The 24,032-nt window shown below is 42.7% G+C and overlaps 1 protein-coding gene across 1 annotated transcript in view; it reads right to left on the reverse strand.

Moving 5' to 3' along the window:
- Window positions 1–1,633: 1,633 nt before the first annotated feature.
- Window positions 1,634–24,032, reverse strand: part of RABGAP1 (RAB GTPase activating protein 1) — a gene marked incomplete at its 5' end in the record, with an annotated part of 60,044 nt that continues 37,645 nt past the window's right edge. The window contains 13 exons of the mRNA XM_084272585.1: window positions 1,634–3,357; window positions 4,138–4,335; window positions 4,880–4,951; window positions 5,519–5,602; window positions 6,073–6,177; window positions 8,673–8,783; window positions 9,760–9,852; window positions 12,691–12,819; window positions 13,147–13,188; window positions 14,736–14,879; window positions 15,194–15,319; window positions 17,453–17,527; window positions 18,492–18,605. Of these exons, the coding sequence (XP_084128711.1) occupies window positions 3,235–3,357; window positions 4,138–4,335; window positions 4,880–4,951; window positions 5,519–5,602; window positions 6,073–6,177; window positions 8,673–8,783; window positions 9,760–9,852; window positions 12,691–12,819; window positions 13,147–13,188; window positions 14,736–14,879; window positions 15,194–15,319; window positions 17,453–17,527; window positions 18,492–18,605 (1,416 nt within the window). The 3' untranslated portion in view covers window positions 1,634–3,234. The remainder of the gene's footprint in view (window positions 3,358–4,137; window positions 4,336–4,879; window positions 4,952–5,518; window positions 5,603–6,072; window positions 6,178–8,672; window positions 8,784–9,759; window positions 9,853–12,690; window positions 12,820–13,146; window positions 13,189–14,735; window positions 14,880–15,193; window positions 15,320–17,452; window positions 17,528–18,491; window positions 18,606–24,032) is intronic.

Raw genomic sequence — 24,032 nt, forward strand, 5'->3', positions numbered from 1 at the left:
GAGATTGTAACACCAGAGCTAGCACACTGCAAGGCTGCAGGAACTTAATGATGCAGCACAAACATGCAAAGCATTAGCACACAGGAGTCTGAAGCACATAGGACGTAGAACCCAGCATCAGCAGGGTGGCACCTGTCCTGCCTTGAGAGCACAAAACCGGCTGAGGGCACATGTCATCACAACGGTGATCAACTACCTGCAAATAACTTAGTATCTTAAGGCCAAAAATGCTACCAAATACACTCAAATCTTTGTAGCTTACAGGTTTGTAAAATACTTGTTTCTAGCAGCTCTGTCTCAATGTTTGGAGGGTTTTTTTAATCTTACTTATTCGTAGTCTCAAACATCTACAAATTCATCTTCCTCGTCTTAAAAATGACCCAGTTCCTTGTGTTTTACATGTGATTGCACTTTAAAAGATGCACATCTCAGCACAGGATCCATTTCTGTTAATTAGCTGTGGGTTATTTTAGAGAGTCAATATTACATTGGTAATATTTATTTTCAAGCATCAAAATCCTTCAAGTGGGCATCTAAAATAATCCAACAACAACAAGAATCTGGCTATAAAACGTTTCTGTGAAGCACTGTGGAGAAATGAGTTTCTCATTATGCACATTACAGGTCCAAACTAAACCAGGCAGTATATACTGCATGTAATTTTGAGGTAATGTTTACTTAAGAGAATGAAAGACTTCCAAGTAATAAAGCAACTTTTCCCTACCTTTTAAATATGTCAATTTGGAGGGAAAAGGAAGCTACACTACTTCCCAGTCTCTTTGGGGAAGGTAAGTGGATGGATCACTTTGTGCTTGAGTTGTACCTCCTCCCCCTGCTCCCCCTTTCCCTATTTACCTTCAAACTTTCTTCACAAGTTGTAATTATTGAGAAATCGCAGCGCTGAAGTTACCAAGAGATGCACCTCTGTGAAAGACAAAGCACCAAAGACTATGGACAATCTCATTGCACCATTCTGAGAGCAAAAGTATGGTTAGCAAAGTGGCAGCACAGTAACAGCCTCTGAGAGCAGAGCTGCTTTCAGAGTCACCTTTAGTCATTTTGGTGACAAAAATACATTTTTACTCCTTGTTATCTCTGCAGAACACAGGCAGCTGGGGGAGCCTGTGCTGCACTGTGACCCAATTAGTGCAGTCACCCAGTCACACAACCAGACCCTACATTCAGCTGTGGCTGGAAAATCCTAGTGAAGATGACGTGAACGACACTTGACCCCACAGAATTTGTTACTGATGATGATAAGCAGAGCTAGCCTACATTCATTTTGCAGATCCAAGCAGAATTTGGAGGGCTGTGGGAACAACAACAACAAAAAAATGTTCTAAATTGGACATGTTTGAGAAATACTGAGTCACAATCCTCAGGCTGCACAAGGTCATTTTTGCAGTTTCTTTTTTCAAAGCAAACCCTAGATTTTATTATAGAAAGCAGTGTTGGCAACACTTGGAATATGCAGTCTTTTTTAGCAAAGCCCTTAGCAGCATGACTGTAGTTTCAGTCTTAGAAAAGCTTGCAGATGCTACTGCTTCTACTTTAAGAAGAGAATTAGGTTTATATTGCAAAATATTTAATTGATTTCATGTTAAAATGAAATGAAACAACAAAATAGTTATACAATTTTACTAGTTTATATTTCAATTCATAAAGTATACACACTGCAACTATGCTACCACAATGTCCACGCATCTAATATTGATGGAGTTACAGTATTATTTTTTTTGGTATTAAACAATAGAGATAATGTATGCAGTTAAGGAAAAAAAGCTTGGACATAGCATGTTCTATTCCGTAGTTACAGAGTACATTAGCTAGCATTAGTACAGTAAACAAGAAAAAGGTAGAAATACAAAATAAACCAAATATCTTTATATACAAACCAGTGCCTCTTATTGTTACCAGCTTATACTCACACTGCACACAAAATTTATCCACTGATGCAATAGATACTTCAGCATAACACAAACCATTATAAATTAAAAAAAAAAATACAAGGTGCAAAACTCCATTCTACAGCTTTCTGGTGAGAACTCAAGACAATCCAACGAATAAGAGATCCAAGCACGTTTAGCACCTATTAGTGCAACTGCATCGAGCGTGAAAAATGACCTACACAACCTCTGAACATGTCACCAGGGAAGCCAGTTGGATAGCTATAGATGCTCGCAGCTACACTCACGCAGTGATTTTTGCCTCATATATATCTCAGTTTATTGGTTCTTTGTCCCATTCATACCTATGTGCAAAACTAAATCCTGGAAGCTTTCTCAGAGCTTCGCAGAAGGCCTGCTACAGCCAGGTAAAAACAAACAAACAGAACAGAAAAACTGACAAAAATTGGACGAAAAGACTCAATTAAATGTCAGACCATCCACATAATTAGTACGTATGAGCAGTCCTGGTGGGGGGGCTTTCAGCGCTGCTGATATGTGGATCAAACAATATGACACAGAAGTGAAACGGAAATTTGCCAAGAATTCTGATTATTCTCGTCTAGCACTTCAGACAAGTCTCCCAGCCTCAGGTTGTGGATTTGTTTGGCAGCCCATGCCATAAAAAGCCCAGAGTTGCATAGAATTGATTAGTAACAGAAAGAAATGCCAAACACTGAGAGACGGATGCTGCATCTACTAAAACAAAGTGGGGTTGCTCGACAGGAATGCTGAACTCATCCCCATTCATAAAGCAAAACATGTCACCTCCTACTCTCCATATCCTACCTCTGGGGACTGCTTTCTGGCACTGATGTAGTTCTTGCTAAAGTTGTCTTTTTTGGTTGTTTTTTTCAGTTTTTTCCTTTTTTTTTTTCCTTTTTTTTTAAACTTTGTTAGTGACACTTTTCCTTTCAAATAAAATATTAAAAAAGGTTATAACTGTAAAAAAACCTATCATATGTAAACTTAACAATTAGGGTTTGGTAAGTTCTCGTACCTAGGTCTGTGAAAAGCCTCCAGCCAGACCGCAGAATGGAGTGTTTCTCTGAAGAGCTTCAATCTAGCTACATCACCTGTTAAATATCAGTAGTATGAGATCCCATGTCTAGCAATAAACCCTTTCTTGTGTTTCCATCCTCTTTATCACTGACCTATCGAACTCCTGACATGCTGTGTTTCTATTTTATTTACATTCTGGTCCTCTCATGTCACAGAATTAAACATCTGGCCAAGGAAGGCAACAAAAGGTGTGGTGTTAAGAAGGTGTGTTTGACAGAACTGCTTTTCAACAAGTCTCTTTTCCTTGGACTCCAGTCACTGTTTTTATAGAGCTTATTGTTCTGTTGAACCACGTTTTCTTTGCAGCTTGTACTTCATTCAATGCCAGGCCCAAATGGTGCTCCAAATCCTGCAAACAGAACAGTAATTTCATTAATTTGTTATGTGTTCACAGCACAAGGTTATAGGACTTTAACTCAGACAGCTCTAGGACATTTACAATCTCTTGGCCACTTCAAAAGTTAAACAAGTCTTACATAAATTAAACAGAGCACAAGCTGGTGAAGAAAAAGTAAAAACAACTTTGAAAAACAAAACAAGACTTGTGTCATCACCCTCAGTGAAACATTCAGCTTTCTTTAGTCCATCCAAAGCCTTTAGTTCTTTCCCATCTGTGCAGGAGCAATTCCCACAGGAAGAGGACTTTCTCCAAAGTCATTTTTATGGTTCCATGACCTGACAAACCAGTTTTAGGCTAAAAGAACAACGTTGTCATATTCTAGACGGATCCCTCAGCTACCTGGAGTGCTTTCCAGACGTGTTTTAAGGAACATGTCTAACATTTGTCACATGTTACCTCTTCATTTAACGCTGATTGTGAGATAAAGAAACACACGACTCAGTGTTTTGTCAGAGCTTGGACTTCTCCCAAGAAGTTGCAGAAGACAGTCACTGAGCACTGCGCTGCAGCCAGGCAGATGCCTGAAGCTCGTCCTAGCTGGTAAATACAGTTCATGCAGTCTCAATTATTTTGTCTGCACACACTAAGTTTCAGGCCCAGTGTTTGCTTAAATAACCCATGCAGGGAATCAGAGGTTACAGGATCTATTCCAACCCCTCTACACCACACAGGTTTTCTAGGAATGCAGACATACCACACAGGCAACGAAATGAATCTCCAAAGCATTACCTGTATTTTACATTCCGCCTCCACAAGCTGCAGCTTGGTCTGGGCCAGCTCAAGCTCCATTTCCCTCAGCTGGTTTTTCAGCGTTTCCTTCTCCTCATCTGTGTCCTCATCTGAACCATCCTTGGCAGAACTAGCAACCTTCACCCGGCCTTCTTTATTGAAGAACTCCCGGCAGTGCTCACAGTCATCCACCTTTTGCTAAAGAAAACACCCGACTGTGAATCCCTGCATCGAAGTGCTGGTGACACGATCAAAACCTAGTGCTGCCTCTGCTCTGCAAGAGCAGCACAACGTCAGAGGGACCACTAATGGCTTGCAAACTCAGGGACTTCTGGAGATGCATGGCCAAGCAGGAACTCCTGCCACCCTCAGATTTGTGGGCTCTGAAAACACTGCTGCCACAACAATGGGCTCTGTCCTGCCCTGTGTTACTTTATAGTAAAAGATACTCAGAGAAATCTCCTCCAGAAAAAAATAAGGCCACTCAAAAAATTAACAGTTATTATTGGCCAGCATCAACATTCCTACGTAACCAGTACAGCATGGGAGAGATCTGACAGTTATTCATCTCTCCCCCAAGATCTCCTCCTTCTTTTGGAGAGAAAAATCTCCTTTCCAAAGCTGTACATCACTAAGGAACTCGCAGCCATCATTTTAGTGATCAAATGAATCATGTGCTGGCTGTTAGGATCTAGCTATGAGCTTTAAACACTGTGGATTGTGGATCTATCTGGTCTCTTACCCGTATTTTCTCGATCTCGGCTTTATTTGCTGTTTGTTGCTTTTCCAGTCGCTCACTCAGCTGGGAACAGATCTGACAAAAAAAATTATGTCACCAGACCATTTATAAATGTAAATCTTCTCCCAAATGAATGCTAAAGCACCAATAAATGCTGCAGGAATATTAACATGAACAGTCTGAGGGCTCTTAGAAAGCCAGGAAAATTGGGATGCTGCATTATGTTCCCCCGTTGTACCTATTCTCATTCACAACATGTTCTTTGAAAGGATAAAGACATCCTTTTTATTCCTTAAGTACAGTTACCATTTGACTGACAAAGGGAAGCTGGGAGAGAATATTTTTATTTGAATAAGGTGAACCTTTGATATCCAAGAGCCCATTTAACGTTAGGCCGTAGCTGAGGCTGTGACCACTGATGACCTACAAATACCAACATCAGGGCAAACAAAACTGACCTCCAAGCATCAGGATCTCAGCAAAAGAAAATGCAAAACCAACTCCAAGCTTCCCATTTAAAATAGCTAAAACATGACCTGAAATGCATGGCACAGATCACATTTATTTCCAGAAATCTCCTAAAATTCCTGAGAACATCCTGCAATTCGATAGCAAACCCCACCATCGTTAAGCTGCACTTACCTGTTTGTAGTCGCCGATAATAGAGCTGTTCTTTTTGATCTCTGACTCTGCCTTATCTAGTTCCCTACGACACATTTCCTTCAGCTGCAGGAAAAAAAGCAAAGGGTTTATATATTGGTACAGCCTGAAAAATAACCAGGTGGGATTTCCTCCTTCTCCTGAACCTCACTGCTATGCTCCGAAGCAGGAGCAGGAACAATGGCCTAGCTCAGCTCCATGCAGACAAGGAAGAGCTGGCCTCTGGTGGCCATCATCGTTAGAAAAACTGACTAGCTAAGAGAAGATGGTGATAAAACTGCTGACAGCTGAAGTCCTGTGCTGCCTCTCTGCAGCAGTCTGGCACAATCTGTGCCGTTGTGACTTCAAGTTAAAAACTCACTACTCTGTGAAGCACCTGGCAGGAAAGTGAAGAATTCAGCATTGGCTGACATCCTTTACAGGAGAAGGACAAACACAACTTAGAACACTGAGCCCTTCCCACACTTGCCACTTTTTAATTGTATTATTCCTGTACTGCACAGAGAGAAATGTGCAGTGGCAGAAAGGCCCCTAACCTGAGCTGATTCTTCTTCTAGGCGCCTCTTCTCTTCTTCTGCATCAATCAACTTCTGTTTGGTCATCAGCAGTTCCTTATTCAGAGCATCTGCCTTCTCCTCTGCCTGGAACAAAGGGAGTGGAGCAGAGTCATTAAGTTTTAGCAAAACCAGAGTGGGGATCACTCCAAAGAAATCCAGTTATGGAAATGAGCTTTGCTTCCCCACCCAGACTGAATGACCAATACATTCTAAAGTCAGCAAAAGGCACAGAGCAGCTCACAATCTGCAAGCTGAGATCTAAGTTAAATTTGCAAACATTCAACCTTGTGATGAACACAGAATTAATGAAAAATGCTTCTAGAACATTAAAAAAAACCCATCAGAACTCGATGGCACCTACCAATGGATGTGATTCCATCTTTATTATGTCACTCAGAAAATACTGTGTTAAAACCACTTAACTGCCAAAGCAAATACAAGAGCCAGACCCCTCTGACCTTTCCTCCTTAAAGAAGAGATGTCCCATCAGAAACCACACAATCCTTTTTTGCTGCAGATTTTTTCAGAATAAAGATGTATTGTTGGAAAATCTCAGGCTCTTTATGAACCACTAAAAATTCTCTCTGCAAAGTTAAGGCACCTTTCCCTGTCTTACACGCAGCAATGCAGTACTTCCCAATAGGTGTATGAGTCCTACATTAAAATAGATCAATAACTCAACTGATATATAAATTCTTCAGAAAGCAGCTGTACCAATTCCCTTCAAAGGAAGGGAATCAAAAAATGAATTTTAGTCCCTTAAAGTCCTGCTGATCCTTTAAAACAGATGGCAAAGAGAACATCTTTTCATTATACCTGGGTTTTTGAGCTGTTTTAAAGTTAAAGAAAACTGGGATGTGGGAGTCCAACAACAGGAGAAAAATGAAGCCTATTTTCTGGTCTACTGCAAAGGATATTAGGGAAATTCTTGTATTTCCAAATGCTTTGCTTTGATCTTTTAGGCCCCAAGATTTCAGACATGCCAGGAAGGTATTAGAAAAGGTGGTTTCAACAATGTCCTTCAGTACTTTTCTTTCAGGACATCTGGGACATTAGAATGAAATTTGGCAATTCAGGACCCAATTAGAAGAATTAATCGGGGTCCTAAAGTAGGATCAAACCTACCTATCTCCTGCTGGGGAATAATGCTAATGGTGCCAACATCATTAAAAGCATGACTGTTATATATCCAATGAGGTATCTTAAAGATTTAGCTTAATTTTGTTCCTCTCTCAGCTCTCCATTTAAGCGAACCAGTGCAAAAGCCCAACTGTGCCTCATACAGGCTCAAGCAGCCATAAACAACTCTTTCTACCTATAAAAAAGCTGCTTTGGTATTTTTTTTGCCAGTCTCCCCTCTGGGTGCAGCCACCAGGCAGCCTGTGTAGCCTCTATGAGCGATCTTTAACGAAGCACAAGAGCACAGGTAACAAGACGTGAGCGTAGCATTGCTTGGTGAAAACCCTGCTTCTGGAACATGCTGCTAGGATTCACAGCTTTACACCAAAGAGCAGGACATATAACAAACGTGAACGTCCTAAACCAAACCTCATTGGGAGCAACAGTCCCACATCAGCATCAACATTTCCTATGAGTATTTTTCCAAGAGCAGGCTTCCAGGAGCCTGGGAAACATTAAATTCTCTGAAGTAGGTAGGCTGAAACGTTTTAAAGCCTGTCAACTCCTGCACTGTATGCTTTTCAGAAGTCATCTTCCTTTGAGATTCCAGAACTGCACTTATCTTGGTACAGAACAAGAATGGCAAAAAAACACAAGCCCTTGAACTCTTCCCCTCGTCTCCCCACACACACAGACTATGCTGTACCCTACCACGAGCATTACAAACACCATTCTCGTTCTGTCTCTACATGCCCTGTAAAAAAAACCACACATCCTAAGAGAATTCCCAAATATGAGAATGTAAAGACGGGAACGGGCCAGCAAACTTAAACCAAAGCAACCTGCAACACAAAGCCAACCCAAAGTTTCCTCCTGAGAGATCCACAGATATGGGAAACACCCCAGGACGCTGAGTTCACACAGGCAGAACTTGACAAGCCCAAGGGAAACCACAGGAACATTTTCAGAGCTGCCTGAGGTACCTGAGAATCTGATTCCACCGAGAGCCAGCCAGGTTCAGGCTTTTGAGTTTACAAAGCACCCTGCAAAAACCTGTCTCTGTGAAACCTTCCTTGCAAGAATACCAGCTGCATGAAAACGGAACACAGCATCCGTGTTGTTATCTCCCTGACGATACAAAGACTTGACTTGGCTCCTGCCAGACTTTTCATATAAAAAGAGAAGAAAGCAACTACTCAAACACAGGCTGAGAACCTCTCCTCTCCCTCAAATTACTCTGAATGCTTTTTCAGAGTAATTAGCATTTCAGTCCCCGATCCTGTTTCCCACAGACCTCTGACACGGGCCCATATATCATCAGTGCACAATAAGGAGACGGAGGAAAGAATCCCATCCCACCCACATAAAAAATGCTCTAGGTATCTCCTCTCCAACAAGAGGAGTAAGGAGGAATTAGCCCTAGTACCTCCTCTCCACTAGACAGCATAAAGGTGCCTTACATTGTCTAGATCTTTCCGCAGAGCAATCTTGCTGGTCACCAGCTCGTGCGCCAGATCATCGTTTTCTTGCTCAAGCCTCATGTTTGCTTCTTGCAGGCGCCGGTTTTCTCTCTGTGGGAAAACAAACCAAAAGAAATCCAGAGAAGGATCTTCCCAGGTGTTTGTCTATAAAACACAATGCTCACCCTGCCTGAGCACAAACACCTGCCTTGGATATTAAGTACACAAAGACAACTCTGTCTGCATAGAAGTCAGTGAGGACTATACTAGCTAGCCAGATTGTAAAGAGAAAACAGAGTTAAACTATTAGCCTCAAGAAGCAGCCACGTGTAATTAACTCTGCTCAGCTTTACTTGTTGAGCTACAGAAATTATTTTAAAGAATGCAATAGCATTCTGCCATCAATACCTTGCCAGGAGGTTCCTACAAGTCCTGATTTTCTTGGCTCAAAATAGAATTTTCATGCTGGAAATAGGCAAGAGAGGAGGAACCTGGGAAAACCACTCTGTTTTCTCCTGTTAAACTCTCAGCACACAGACAGATAGTAAAGAAAGTTTACATAAAACTCTTCATCTTGAAATATATGAAATTATGTATGTATGTGTTCATGTGTTACATATATGCATACATACTTTTACATATAAAATATATTACTGTCCTGTATTTAATAAATTAAATATTTATAAAACTATGTACACTTGTTGTAACATACATCATGTTAAATTAGGGAGAGGAGGGAAGGCATGATTATAGTCAGCATAAGGCAGTTATAAGCAATTGGGCATTTTCTCTCTGTGGTTTCTGGTGGAATCAACATTACTCAAGTGGCAGAAACAGGCTGCAGTGAAACAGCTGTATAGCACAAATCTGTCCTGTTCCTTTCTGCATGGTGAAGGTGGGCTGGCAACCACCCCATCCTGATTAACACTGCCAATGCAGAGAGATGCACTTCGTGTTCAGGTACCCGATTCCCCTGTTGTATCCAAACCAGTCACAAAACAGAGAACAGCCCAAAGAAGGAGGAGTCAAAGCAGAGCCCCCCTGCAGGTATCGTGCGTTAAATCAGATTGGAGTAGGTAAGTGTTACCTCGTATCTTTCTATAGGATCCTCCTGTTGAGCTTGCTGCTCCCTCATGGTATGATATTCCTTTTCATATTTCTTCAGCTTCTTCTGGCTAATCTAAATTAAAGCAGCCCATTAGTTCCTGCCCAGAACATCAATAAAAGAAGACAATTCAAAAAGGGTTATGGTACCAGCTCTAGGCAAGAGCTGCCTTCTTCAAAACACAGCTAATATCTTCACTCAGTTTTGAGTATCAAACCCTATTCCACTCAGTGCAATGACAGAAGCATCCCTTCCCCTTATCCTTTTGTGGCACATGAGCAGCTTTTGAAAGGCACCCACAGGAGCATCCTACCTGAGCTTTCCTTGGTGCTGCACAGCTATTTGATGCTCCAGTTGCTACAGTGGCTTAGCATAACAGATTGCCTCAAACCCCCTAAGATGTGTTTAATTTTTGAACTAGCATGATGCTGAGGCTTCTTGAGCTGCTTTTTCAGCTGTAACATTTATCACCATGCAGAAGTGCTTGGTTTACTTTACATGAGGCTGCAAATGCTGAAAGGGCAAGTGCAGGCTCAGCTGACATTTCTGCTGGTGTCACTCAAGCTGAGTAGAAGACATCCAGTCCCAGAGTTGCCTGGTGGCTCAGCAAGCAGCAACAACTCGGAAGCATGCGCTGTCCCCATAAGCTCTGGGATTCAGAAGGCTGGAATCCTGTCCTCAGCTCTGACAGACACCCAGCACAGGGAAGTGACTCTCTCAGGGTCCCAGTTTCCCCTTCTGTGAGAAGGGAGAGAAATGAGACATTGAATTCAGAGCATCTGAGTCCTACAGGGACAGAGAACATGAGAGGACCTGTAACAGACCCTGACCAGCATCTCTCCTTGTCACCCCTGCCACATGCTACAATGGTTTAGCAACACAGACTGTGCCAAGTCCACTGTGTTTCAAATTCAAGTTGTTACACATCTAAATTAAATCTCCAGCATTAAAAGCTGCTGCTGAACCTTTATTATTAATTCAATAAACTAAATAAACTCAACAGCTATGGCTATGTTTTCTTCTTCAGCAAAGACTTGCCTGAGAAACACATTAGATAACGTCACAGGCATAAATGACAGGGGGACACACGGCTGGTTCCTCTCCTGTTCGGTTTTATCTTTAACAACCTTACTTGGAAAGAACGGTAGAAAACTGGTAGCTCGGCTCCCTCTAGTGAGAGCTGCCCAGAAACACTGCGCTGGACAGTGGTTTTTGGAGATGCCAGCCCATTGCTCTGGAGCCAGCCCAGGCACATCTGCAGTTCTTACAGAGGCTTCGGCCAAACACAGAGTATTAACTCTTTGCTGACAGTGAAGCTGGTAACTTCAGTTGATTCTCTCACAGCTCTGCCCCTGCTGAAACACTGCCCAAGCTCCTGGGTCTCACACACCAGGTCTCCAGCCAGGTTACGGTCAGATCTGGAGAAGGCAGGCATCCGGCCGCAAGAGGAAAGGAAGGCAGGCACACTGCTCTACTTCCATCTTCTCCTCTTCCAAGTGCATTAAACCAGGTTTGCCTCTAGATATGAGTAATGAGGCAAGCTGAGCCTTACTGTTGTAACTGATCCTGGACATCGGAGGGAACTGCACCCTGAGGACGTCAGCGGGGCAGCTGCGTTTGCATGGGGACAGCGGGCAGAGATGAACACTTGAAGTCCCACCACAGGTTTTCAGGGACAGTAGTAACTTTCAGGAGGCAGCAGTAACTCTGGTAACATTTGATTTTGACCCTGAAGAGTGACTTCAAGAATCCGGTTTTGTCTTATGCAGATCAGTTACTGACCTCCTTTCCAGCAGAATGCTGCTGCAATCACAATGCCTTCGTCAGGCTACTTCTCCCTTCCTATAAATGATTTATTTTGACATCAGGCCCTTTTCTGCTCAAAAAACACTTCCAGATACAGAGCCAGAGATTGCTACTGACAGCAAAGGACTTATATTTTAGGTCAAAGAAAGCAATGATGTGCAGACTCCCATCAGGGCCACCACACATGGATGTGACAGAAGTGTTCAGCACCCATGCAGAGCCCAGTTGTGCAGCCTGTACTTCCTCCGTAACCCTCCGTTTAATCCCCCCAAAACCACACATTGCTCAAGAAAGCTCAAGACAACAGCACTGGGAACACAGGGAATTTTGGCAGAGCAGGACAAGGAACAAGTTGTTACTCAGAGAAATGAAAGGCAAACACACACATTGCACATCATCTCAAACAGACACACAGGCAATGTCTGCTCCGTGGGTAACGTTACATGACTGGACAGCTACAAAAGCTTACTTTATTCTCCATTGTTCCGTAATTTCTACCCTAGTTTCACGTAAGATGTGCTTGAACTCTATGTAAACTACTGCCAAAGCCTCACACAGGGAATAACATCACCCCCAAGGTCCCCTCCTAAGAAATTCCAAATGTCAAATCACATCCCTTCACGTCCCTAGATCTGCAAATCTATCGATGCATTTTTAATGAGCTCTCTACTGCTGTACATAAACATCTCACACACCCACAATTAAAACCAGCCCTTTTCTGTCTGAAAGGTTACATTCTCTCTCTGCATTATTTACTCTCTTTCAAGTGAAACCTCCTGACTACCTCTCCATGAAAGATCCCACCCTGTTTGCAGCTGCCACAAGAGGAAGACTTCGCCAAAGAACTGCAGAGAGCCTGCAATTATTCTGTAGTAGCACCATTAGGCTTTTAATGTTTTTCCTGAAGTAGTCTGATTTCAGCAGCACTGAACATTGCTTTCCAAAAGCCACTCTGGCTTGGAGGTCTCCAGGTAGGCCCGGATCACTCCAGGAAACGTGGGGCTTCACTGATTTCATGTGTTTGTATTTGGACAAGTGAGTCTGGAGGCAGAAGCTGCACACAGTAACGCTGTGCTGCAGCTGCCACTGCCACCCCCACCTCTTTACCTTCATGTTACAGGCCAATTCCATCAGCTTTTTGGCATTTTCTTCGGAACGGTACCGCTTGGGCAGCTGCACGCGGAAGAACTTCAAAGCCCCTTCAAAGTCAGTCAGTAGCAAATCATCCTTGGTCGTCTGGAGACAGGGGAAGAAAAAACCAGTCACTGCAAAGCAGAGTTTCTACCATTACTGAATTCCCAGAGACAATAAAGCAACAGCAGCTTTGGAAAGCTCCAAGACGTAACTACTTCTTAACCTTCTGCAAATAGCATTTGCTTCTAATTCTGCAGCCTTCTATTTCCCACCACCCCACCCCCAGAAGCACGGTGCTGTACAGGCCACGCAGACAACAGCACGTCATACAGGCTTTAAAAATAAAAAGCATAAGGCTTTTCTAACAGGCATCTTAATTTTTATATGGTGCAGGATGATGCATAAAGCAATGTGACGTTGCGTACTCACTTTTAATAACCCCAGTGCAACATTGAAGATAACACTTATTCCCTGGAGAGAAAAATAAGGACAAAATAAATTAATTTCTCAGTATTTCCAAGCCCGGATATTAATTTATTTGTTGGGTTTTGTTGTTTGTCTGGTTTCTGTGAAAAGGAGAACCAGGATACAAGTGTAAGCCGGTGCTGTAATAAATCAAAGGCCCAAACAATGACTTTACAAATGATGAGGAAAGTATCTTTGCTGGATAGCTATTACAGGTGGTAAAACCAGTGTTGAAACATTGATTTGCTATCTCCTTAGCAGTTTGAAACTCTGAAATGGTGATGACACTGTTGTGTACTTTATGTTTTAATGACCAGTTGATCCCCTCAAGATAATTTAATTTTCATATAGCAACTTCTGAAAACAATGGACTCAAAGGCAGCAGTATATACAGCAATATATTGAGTGCTAGGAGTGAAAACTTGGGATAATTAGTGTAATGAAAAACAAAGTAACTCACTCTGGGGCTGAGTCCCACACCATCTATTTTGCCACTCATCCTCATAAGTGTTTTTATTTATATCATTCAATCAAACACAAACAGTTCCTATGGGGAGCAGCAGCAAACGCCTCTGATAACACAGAGACACTGCTCAGCTTATCTCAAGATTCAGTCTTTCTTTTTCCCCACAAATTCTTCTTTCACTATTACTTTAAATCAATTAAAAATACCTTAAAACTTTACTATGAGCACATTTACTATTTATGAACTGAAAATGTGTTTCTAAACAAATAGGACTGATTTTCTCTGTGCCATCTGTTGCTTTCTGGTACACTGGCACATGGACAAAGCCAGCAGCACAGAGATAGAGAAAAGGGTAAAAACATTGACCAGGAGAGTGGTGAATGCTGAATCCCTTCAGGTGAGGGGCCACAGACCAACAGCCATGGAACAGTAACAACTGCTGATCCAGTGAGCAATGGATCTGTGTGATGTTAACCAGTGAGTAAAAGAGCAAATCATTAAATAACTTAAGGACATTTCAGTACAAAATGTGGTTTGTTCACCCATGTCAGTAAGCTCTGACTCAAATGACACTGCTTCACACATACGACCAAATATACTGTTCTAAACATGATTACATACAAAATCTTAACGTAAAGAATTTGGCCTTCTAAATATATGCTGAGACTTCTGGTTTCACAGAGAAAGGGCTCCAGGCTTGTAAGATTACCAGCACGAGAGTTAGCTGGACAGTTTTATATGCAGTGGCTTCCATGTAATAATATTCTGGGGATAAAAGTTTTCATTGTGAATAATACAATTTAACAACAGAGGAATCCACATACTGGTACAGTGACTCTAATCCCAGGAGCATAGTATGGAACTGTGCAGAGATTCAACAGTGTTGAGATTATGATTACAGATATTGAATCTTAATTGCATCATTACAGTGCTGAGAACTATTCTTCATTGCAGAAACACAATTTTACATACAAATGATTATCACGTGCCCAGCTATGAAAGAACAGAGAGTAATGAGGATGTGAGTCAAGATAGTAAGAAAGTGTCAGAAGTTGCCAGCAAGACAATCTCCAGCTGGAACACTTACCTCACATAAGAGTAAGTCAATAATATGGAAGACCATGTAGAGGGGGAATTTTGCAGTGAAGAGGGTAAGGAACCACTGGGAAGCATACATGTGCGCTTCAAGGCTGATGTCCAGAAAGTGGTTGTACAGGTCAGGAATGTATTCCTAACAGTAAAAAAACCACATACATGTGGAAAGTTAGTTTATTTATACTAAGTTGGAACTGTAGCTGAAATCCCAGCGTAACCAAAGAAAGAAGGATACAGTGATGATCAGTGCAGTGCAGCAGGCTTCTGTATCCACCCATGCCTGACAAGACAGGTGCCTGACATGCTAAAGGGTTCTTAAAAAACCTCCAATATGGATAGTCCTCAGTCCTCATCCCTAAGAGGTTACAAACACTATCCTCCTGTCAGATGAGCTGCTAGTTTTGAATGGCAGGCGATATCCCTTCCCTTCAGGCCAGTCTGAACACCTACCTGCATGAGGCGCTCCAGCTGATAGAACTTGCAGTGCAAATCTTCAAAGTTTTGTTTGAAAAGTTCCCTGAGTCCATAATCAAACATGATTTTGACCAGAACACTGAAAGCTTGCTCCTCAGGCATCTGTAAGAGAGGAGAGCCTATTTACCATTTAAATCTTTCATATCAGTTCCATTTGCCCTTCTCCCTTCTCCTCCCTCTTCCAAGGAAGGCCCAACTGTCACCACTGCTTGACCTGGCCCCATCCCATTTAAAAGTAAACAAAAATATTAATGCACAAAACGAGGTCCTGTTTAGTTTATTCTTACTCTGTGGAATAAACAGCCTCTCAATTGCTCGACTTAAAATACATCTCTCAGACCTTGAACCCAAGGCAGTTTCTCAGTGTCTTTGTAGAACCAATCACATCAGAATCAGAATCTTACAGACCTTAAATAGCCCAACCCTTTGTCACATCTCTTAACTCAGACAGAAGCAGTACTACTAGAGGGTGTTAAAACAGGATCTCTCCCTTATTCTTAATGACATAGTTACCTATTTAAAATCATTATTACATTTTAGATCTGTTAGATGGCACAGATAAGGGACATCAGTAACTGCTAACACAGCACAATGCAGCATCGCTTTGGGAGAGCTCAATATCCCTTTCCTGGCAAAACCTGAAGAAACACCCATCAAAGCTCGTCAGTGTTTAGATATTTTTCTCTGACATAAAAATTCAGTTTTCATATTTCCACAGTAAAGTCTGACTTCAGGTCAGTCACTCGTTCCCGCAGAGGACAGAACATCCATCTCAAGCATTCTATTATTAATCTGCAGATGGAGTTTGTTAAAACTGAACACTTTGCTGAGACATTCCAAACTGGCAGCAAAGGACTCACAGAAACTTCATTTCCTTTTCTGTAATGGTTCTTCCTAACATTTATTTTCTCTAGCAGCCCCACTCCAAAGGTTGACTTCCAAAAGAATCGAATAACAAGAAATTTATTTGACATTTAGACTTTTTAAATGCACACATAATTCCCAGAAGCAACAGCTATTGTTCAAGGAAGGACTCAAGAATAACATGGGGTCCATTCTCAACAGCGAGTCTCTAGTGAAATGGGTATTGTAAAAAATGGAATTAAAGAGGAAAGTATTGGTCTTCTTGGTCTGGCCCAGTGTTGTAATAAGGAATTAACTGCTCATCAGGTAAACGTTTCACATTACAAGGAACTAAAAGGTGGTTCTCATTGACAATTCGGCTTTTGTTTCAAAAGAACAAGTTTACAATCTCTTCTATAGCCTCCTCTGACTTTACATTGTTATGGAAAACTGTCCACTGTAGAGCAAGCTTCCTCTTCCACTAAAACCTGTAGAGAATTCTTCCTGCTCAGTTCTCTACAGTAGCAACAATCACTAAAAAGGAGCTGGGGAAAAGAAATCTCCAAATACTACCGGTATCTGTTCAGTTTCAACTACCCATGCTTGCAATAAACACTGATAAAAAAACAGGCATTACTTTAAAAACAAAGAGTATAAATAATTTGTATGGCTTTCTAATCCTCTTGTACTTCCCCAAGCACAAGTAAATCTAAAACCTTTGCTTCTAATATACAGTAACCATAAATCCCTCCAGCTCCTGAACACGGAAGCAATTAAAGGATATTAGCCTGATGAGATCACTTCTACCAGCAACAATTAAGCTTAAAAAAGTGTAATTTGGTATCTTTAAAAAAATATCGAAGTATTATGGTATCTGTTACCAATCTCTAAAAGCAGGATGCACCGAGGCCTACAAAACACCAGGCCGCACAGGCAGCGCACTGTTCACCGCACCCAGACCTAATGAACTGACATCCCATCGATGCCACAAATACACCTCAGTGTACACAGGGCATCTGGCAATCACCATCCACATTTCTGAGTGATTCCAATAGAAACAGCTTCTAAAAAGCTTAAATCTGACCTTGAAACTCTCTAACAGAAGCATTTACTGTGTTGCCCTATACATGTGAGTTTGGAATGGACAGGGTCCTGAGGCAGAAGCACAGCTAAATGAATGCTCCCTGTGGACAAGAGTCCTTTGGAGCCCCACAGTGAGCTTTCCACAATGAACCATTCCCTCTCTAAAATCACGTTATTACTGACCAACATTAAGGTGGGTATGTGGCCTGCTACCCTCCCCGTGTAGGGATTACTGGCGTTTGTTCTAGGCAAGTGGAGCAATATTTACCCTTAAGCTCAAAACAAACAGGGGAAAAACCCACCACTTACATGTAGAAGCAGCACAGCAGCAAGAAACGACTGGCCTTGGCAGTACCCAATCTCTTCATCATAGACAGAGTAGGCCTAAAAAGAGAATCAAGGTTTTAAAGCAAATCTGTCTGAACCTTCAAACACAAAGAAAACATATAAACCAAAATTTCCATATATTTTTCAGGGGCTGCATCAGTTCCCAGGCTAACGAAGAGATAACCTGTAAGAGAGCAGGTGAAGTAACAGTGATCTGCAGCGGGTGGTTACAGAGATGCACCGAGACCACTGCAGCCCATTAAACCACTTACCTGAGTGGTTTGTGGTTACCCCTCAACAGGTGCTGCAGGGACATTAGGAAGAAGAAGAAACCCAAGGAACATGAAACAAAGTGTGCTGGAAGCTTAGAACATTCCAGTTGAGATCACTGAATGCAACAAGCTGTCCAGTTTTACCATTTATTCCTTTTAATAAAGCACTTTGATGCATGTCTGTGGCTTTAAAATGTTTATGGGATCTACACAAATCTCCAGTTGCAAAGACTGACAACAACATATCTCCATCTGACAACAGCTCCTGACATATATCACATAGAAACATGTATCATGAGCCCAATATCAGGTCACTTCTCAAGAGGGAACATCTACATGATTTCCTGCATGTGTCCCTGACTTTGCCAGCACAGCTTGGGTAATACTGACAGGCAGGGAACATGCTGCAGCCTAAGCTGAGCTGCTCTTGAACAGTATGGAATTAGCCCTCGTCTCCATCAGAGCATTAAGTTGTCCAGCTTGATGCAGGTTGACATGTCTGGAATCAGGTGAAGTCCCTGCACCAAACACCTTGGTGTTCAGGAACCCAGAAAGGCTGATTACTTTACGTTGTCCATCTGTTTGACACTACAACCAGCTCAACACCTGCAGCCAAGGATCAGGCTGAGTCTCACTGCCATGACACAGTTAACAGTAATACCTCCGGGTTCTTCTCGGATAACAGGTACATCTGCCAGTGACGTTACATCCAAGTTACTGAAACCAGGCAAGAAGAATGTAAAGAATACCTTGCATATTTTGTACAGGGAGTCCTGGCCATCTCCCCCAGTATCTTTAAAGTAATCATGAGCAGGGAACGTTCGATTGATGTCTCGGGTGATGGCACTGTCTTGTGGAGACTCCTATTAAGGAAAAAACCAAAACAAAACACATCAAAAGAATATAAATTACAATATGCCAGGACTGAGAGTTAGGATATTGGCATTGTGCTCTGTGCACTGTTCTAAATTTAACAAAACACAGTCTACTCAACCAGAACAGACTGCCTGCAGGCTGGCAGCTCCAGATCGCAATCTTGATAGATTTGGTTACCTAAGCACATCTGGGAACGGTCAGTGAGTGGTAGAGAAAGCACACCCAGAGCAGTGTTCCAGGGCACTGCAATGCAGGCAGCAGTCTTCCCTTGGAGCCTTCTGAGCACAAACACTGCCCAGTCACATTTCTTTTATCTCACAGCAGCACAAAGTCACAGTCAGTTGTATGCAGCTGTATGCTGCTGTCCAAAAGTCTGTCCCTTAGATGCAGCTAGAGAAACCACTCCTCATCCCCTCCACAGAATGAGAGAGAAGTAGAAAAGGGATGTGAGCTCAAGACAGACAGCATCACCCAGTGAAACATAATATAATGCAGGGACAGCTGCCCATGTGAGCAGAGTATCTCAGCGTGAGGAAGATGTGACTTCGTTCCCTGTATCACTCTGATGCAATCAGCCTCAGGTGCCTTCAACATCTGGAAAGCTGGACAGTAACAAGTAACCCAGTAAATGTGAACAACGGACTGAAAATACTAATTGGAAGAAGCACCCAGCAAGTCTGCAGGAAGGCAAGTCCTACACAAAGGGCAGTGAGAACTCCTGCGAGAGATGAAAGGAACTTGACAAAGCATAACAACTAAATACAGTGAGCAGCAAAAGGGAAACTTTGTGTCTTTTCCTCCTGACTTTGATCTGAGGGGTTTAAACACCAAACGATCTCCATGTAATTAGCTGGCCATACTGGCTTCAAATAGCCAGCCCTAGCAGCACTGTCAGTATTGCTGCTGACAGCTTAGAAGGAACCCTGGTCCTGTGCTGGACAAGTATCCCAATAACAAAGTTTCCAGACTCCAGACTAGGGAAGGAACAGGTTTGTCTCAGGAACATCATGAGAAGCCACAAGCATTTGTGAATGACGCCCAGCTGAAGCTGATTTGCCCTCTGCAGCAGATTCACTGAATGGGGAAATAAATACACAGGTGGGGGTCCCACACCGGGGTCTTCTCGGTCTCTGCCACAATATTCAACACGTGACTGAGCAAGATGTTCTGGCCCATCTCACCCCACTCAGTTTAGGCTATTTCTAGTGTAGTCATTTAAGTCAAAGCTCAGAGGGCTGCAAGGAGAAGTGTCCTTTGAAAAGAAAAAGCTAGCCCTTCTCACTGGCAAATGAAGTCATTGCTTATTTAAGAAGCTGATGGCAACAGCTCATATGGTTCGTACGTCCTCCTTTAATACAGGAAACAGTAAGAAACACAGACCTTATAAACACACACCAACAGTGACACCAACAAGGAAACGACTAACAGGCAAACAGAGAGAATAGCTGTCAAAGGATTTGACACAGTTCCCAAAACCTTTACTTTACAAGGAACATTTATGCAAACTGGAAGATAAAGCAGCTTCTTCCACGTCAACCGGTCACTGAAAGAGATGCACAGCCTCCAGCATCACAGGCACTCCAGACTCAAGAGGGTTGTGAGCAACCTGATCTGGCATGGCCTGCTTTGAACAGAGGCTGGACCAGACGACCTCCAGAAGATCCTTCCCACCAAAGTCCTTCTGTGAGCAGCACAGAACAGAGGTCACTCACTCCAGCTGTCACTGACAGGCAATGTCTGTGTGTCTTGTGGATCTGAAATTGCGCTCACCGTATTGAACTGGAAACATCTGAACTGACCTCTCAAATTTCAGAGCTACACCTACAACTGTATGCCATATTTTGTGATTAATCAGATTTCAGATGCTGTATGGAAGTGCTTCACCACAACGTCCTGCCCCTTTTGTGGCAGTCGAGACCCAACTGTTGTCCAGCTCATTACACTAACCAAACCAAACCAAACCAAACCAAACCAAACCAAACCCCCTCTGTTTGTCTGTATTTCTTTTTGCCTACGATTGCTCCCTCTTTCCAACTACTTAAAAGATGACTTTCCCAGGAGCTAAGGACAGCAAGAGCTCCTTGGTAGCAGCAATCATCTGAAAAGATGCCATAGGAACCTTTAAGCAACCACTGCTAGTGAGAGTGTCAACAGTTCCCTTGTTGGGCGGCTCCCCTGGCAAGGACTGACCAACCAGGTAAAACACCAGTTGTCCTCACATGTGAGTGTAACACTGCAAACATGCAAGATGCTCTGTGGAAGCAAAACAGAAGAGATGCTTTATTTTTAAAGAAGTTTTACTATGTCCAAATACCTCACGTTTCTGTTAAGACAAATGGAAAGAAAGGTTAGAAGTAAAACAGACAGCAAAAAAAGAACAGGATGTAATCAGTGAGATCATTAAATACAGCTTGTAGTTACTCTTTGTCTTCACAAAACAATTTTGCAAGCAACAAGAACGAAATAACCAGTGTGCTTGATTGTCTTTTCTGATTTTAATCCATGGTTAATGCTCCTCTCTCTGGCTTGATACAGCCATTTCATTAGGAGAGCATCACACTGCTATTACAATCAAGTTATTAGATTGTTTTGGAAATTGTATCAAAAGTACTGTTCAGCATTTCAATTTGATAATAATCAACATGCCAAAGAGGTCTGTCTCATTGTAAGGAAATCAGAAACAAACAAAAGCCGATGCTAAATGAATTCCATACACTATAAACCTTTCAAGTCAACACAGACAGACAACGGGTGGCCCTTTGCTTCCACTAGTTATCCAAGTAGAGAGAGACACGGCTCCGAAAGCTTCCCAGCAGGTGAACACAGTCCTAGTGATAAGGTTTGGTCCCTTAAAGGTTTGTGAGGCTGAATGACAATGAATTACTCTGCTCTGCAAGAGCACAGGTACTTCTGGCTGCCCACAGCAATCTGGGGTGCTGCCAAGTGGTACCTGTGCTCTGCTCCAGTGGCAACACAACCTCGAATCCACTCGCCTTTTAATCCACCTACTGAAGGGCAGAGCCCGAAGCATCTGGTTGGAAGCTCTCAGGACAGGCTTCTCAAACAAATCACTTCTTACAGCTAAAGAGAACCAATTAGTGGTGTCTCTCTGGCTTTGCGTGACTTGCTCAGCACTTGACTCCCGTGTTTCAGCCCAGTTCTCCACGTACCCTGTAGCACCAGTTCCTGCAGCCGAGTCGTGGCTCAGGGAGAGAAAAATTAACGGAAATGATAAGGTTTGAAAACTGTTTTTCAAGCCACGGCTTTGAAATCTCCCCATTAGTACATACTGCTGCAATCCAAGCATTGTGTAACCTTTTCTTTACTCCTATTTTTATACCTTGCTGTGAGAATTGGCTCAATGGGCAATTTCTCATGCTTTCAGGGGACTGGGAACTGAAGGAAACCCTTCTGAACCCACACCCTTCACAAACTGGAATTGAAAAATAGAAAGCTAAGAATGACAGGAAGAAAAAGAAAGTAATAAAGAAAACAGAATGGAAAACAACCATGAGAACTGAGGGGAGCGTAGTGAAGGTTAAAATTCTCTCAACAGTTCCCTGCTCCAAAGGAAAGCAGGAGAATGCAGATGCCTGGACTGAGAACGTACCCTTCCTCCCCATCTTCTACACACTTTCAAATATTAGTGGAGTTACATTCAAATCTTCATCTCCAGTTGATTTTAAAAGAAACTATGTGAGTAATTATGGAAACCAGGACACAGTCCAGCAGATAAAAAGCTCGTCTACTGCATCAGGCATTAGACATTTTCCTTTTATTTTTGTGATCTTCTGGGGACTGTCCCAGGATCTGCAAACCGTATCATGCAGTTGCAACCTTCATCAACTACTCCAGACTGAGACTGTGCTGCTTTAGAAACTTTTTCGGTAGCTTAAACCACAATTAAGAGAATGGAAGAGGGCTGGAGTTACTAGTACCTCTCCATGGGGCTGATTCACTTGCTGTTTTCAGCAGCTCAGGTTTATTCCTCCTAATCCCCTACATAAACCCAAGAGGATGAAAAAGCAGCAACAAAGAATTACTGAAGGGGCAAAGACCTGTGATGAAAAACCCCAACTGAAATCTCCAGAGAAGCAGAAGTTATTGCCTGCTGGAGGTAGCCTGGCTTGCCACCCAAAGATCCATCCCACCTCACCAGGCTTCTGGAGAAAACCAATGGGGGCATAAAACATCAAGCCTTTACTCTACCCAGACACAGGCTGACTTAAAAAACAACAAAAATGGAAAAAGGGTGAGATCCAAAGTTTAGATCCCCCTTGGAGTGACTCACTGTGGTGACCTGAGATTTCCACTACACAAAACCATCTCAGCTTGAGTCACACTCTTGCCACAGTGGGATGGATTCTCACAGGGAAATTACCTCTTAGGACGTTGCAAGGGTTCTGTCACACAGTCAGAGATGGCTGGGAGAAGGGTCTAGAGACTCAGCCAAGCAGTGGCACGTTACCTGCTACCCCAGGGTTAGGTCAGTGCTGGTGTCTCTCTGCAAGGCACGGGCAAGTTGTTCCAGAGAGCACCCAGCCAGCTCCCAGCAGAAAAAGCCAAAACTCATGGAAACTTCCACATGCAGCAGCAAGGGTTCAGTATTACACGGGGGGGTAAGGTGCTCTGAGCAGATCTGTACATTTTAATTACATCTGAAAAGGTCTTTCAAGCATTTTTCAATGGCAGTAGGACACTGTGTCACCAGGTCTATTGCAGGTTGATGGCATTCCCCAGATTACTTCTAATAAGCAGTATTTACCCTCACACAGAACACATTCCCTGCCTTTGCCTTTGGCCAAACCACTGTGAGAAGGTTTCGTAAGAGGAATTACACCTGCTATGAGGACCTGAAGTGAGTAACACAAAACCCACCTTGGAAGCAATTCACTCCTCACCTGAACCGCTGCCTGCAGAGTGTAAGTGTTACCTGGAGTCAGCACTGACCAGGGACAGTCCTGGATCAATAGGATTTGTGGGAAAAAACGGAATAATTCAGGCAAATTCAGAATGGTTATAGAGCGCTGCAGTGTGATACAATAGTGCATTGATACAGCATACTTTCAGCCCAAATATGGCAATATAGTGCAATTCTAAAAATAAAAGTGAATCCCTTGTGATATCCAGGCCCTTCGCTGGGTTCGTTTCCTTTTAGGGCTCCAGTTTCCCACAGGAAAATGAGAGAGGAGTTTGCCTACAGTGCCCTGCACCGTGTGTGGGTAAAGCAGAAACACAAAGTGCATGCTGAAAGGTTTTCCTGCTCTTGGCAGTTACATGCAAGCCAGACTATTTAAAGTAATCAAGATAAGAGGGGAAAAGCACCCCACCCACCCCCAAGGAACACACCTTTGTGGCACAGTACCATGAATGTCACCCGAGACAAGCCGTGAAAACGTGTGACGTAGCATTTA

Source organism: Gallinula chloropus, assembly GCF_964237585.1.
Source record: "Gallinula chloropus genome assembly, chromosome: 18".
NCBI classification, from domain to species: Eukaryota; Metazoa; Chordata; class Aves; order Gruiformes; family Rallidae; genus Gallinula; species Gallinula chloropus.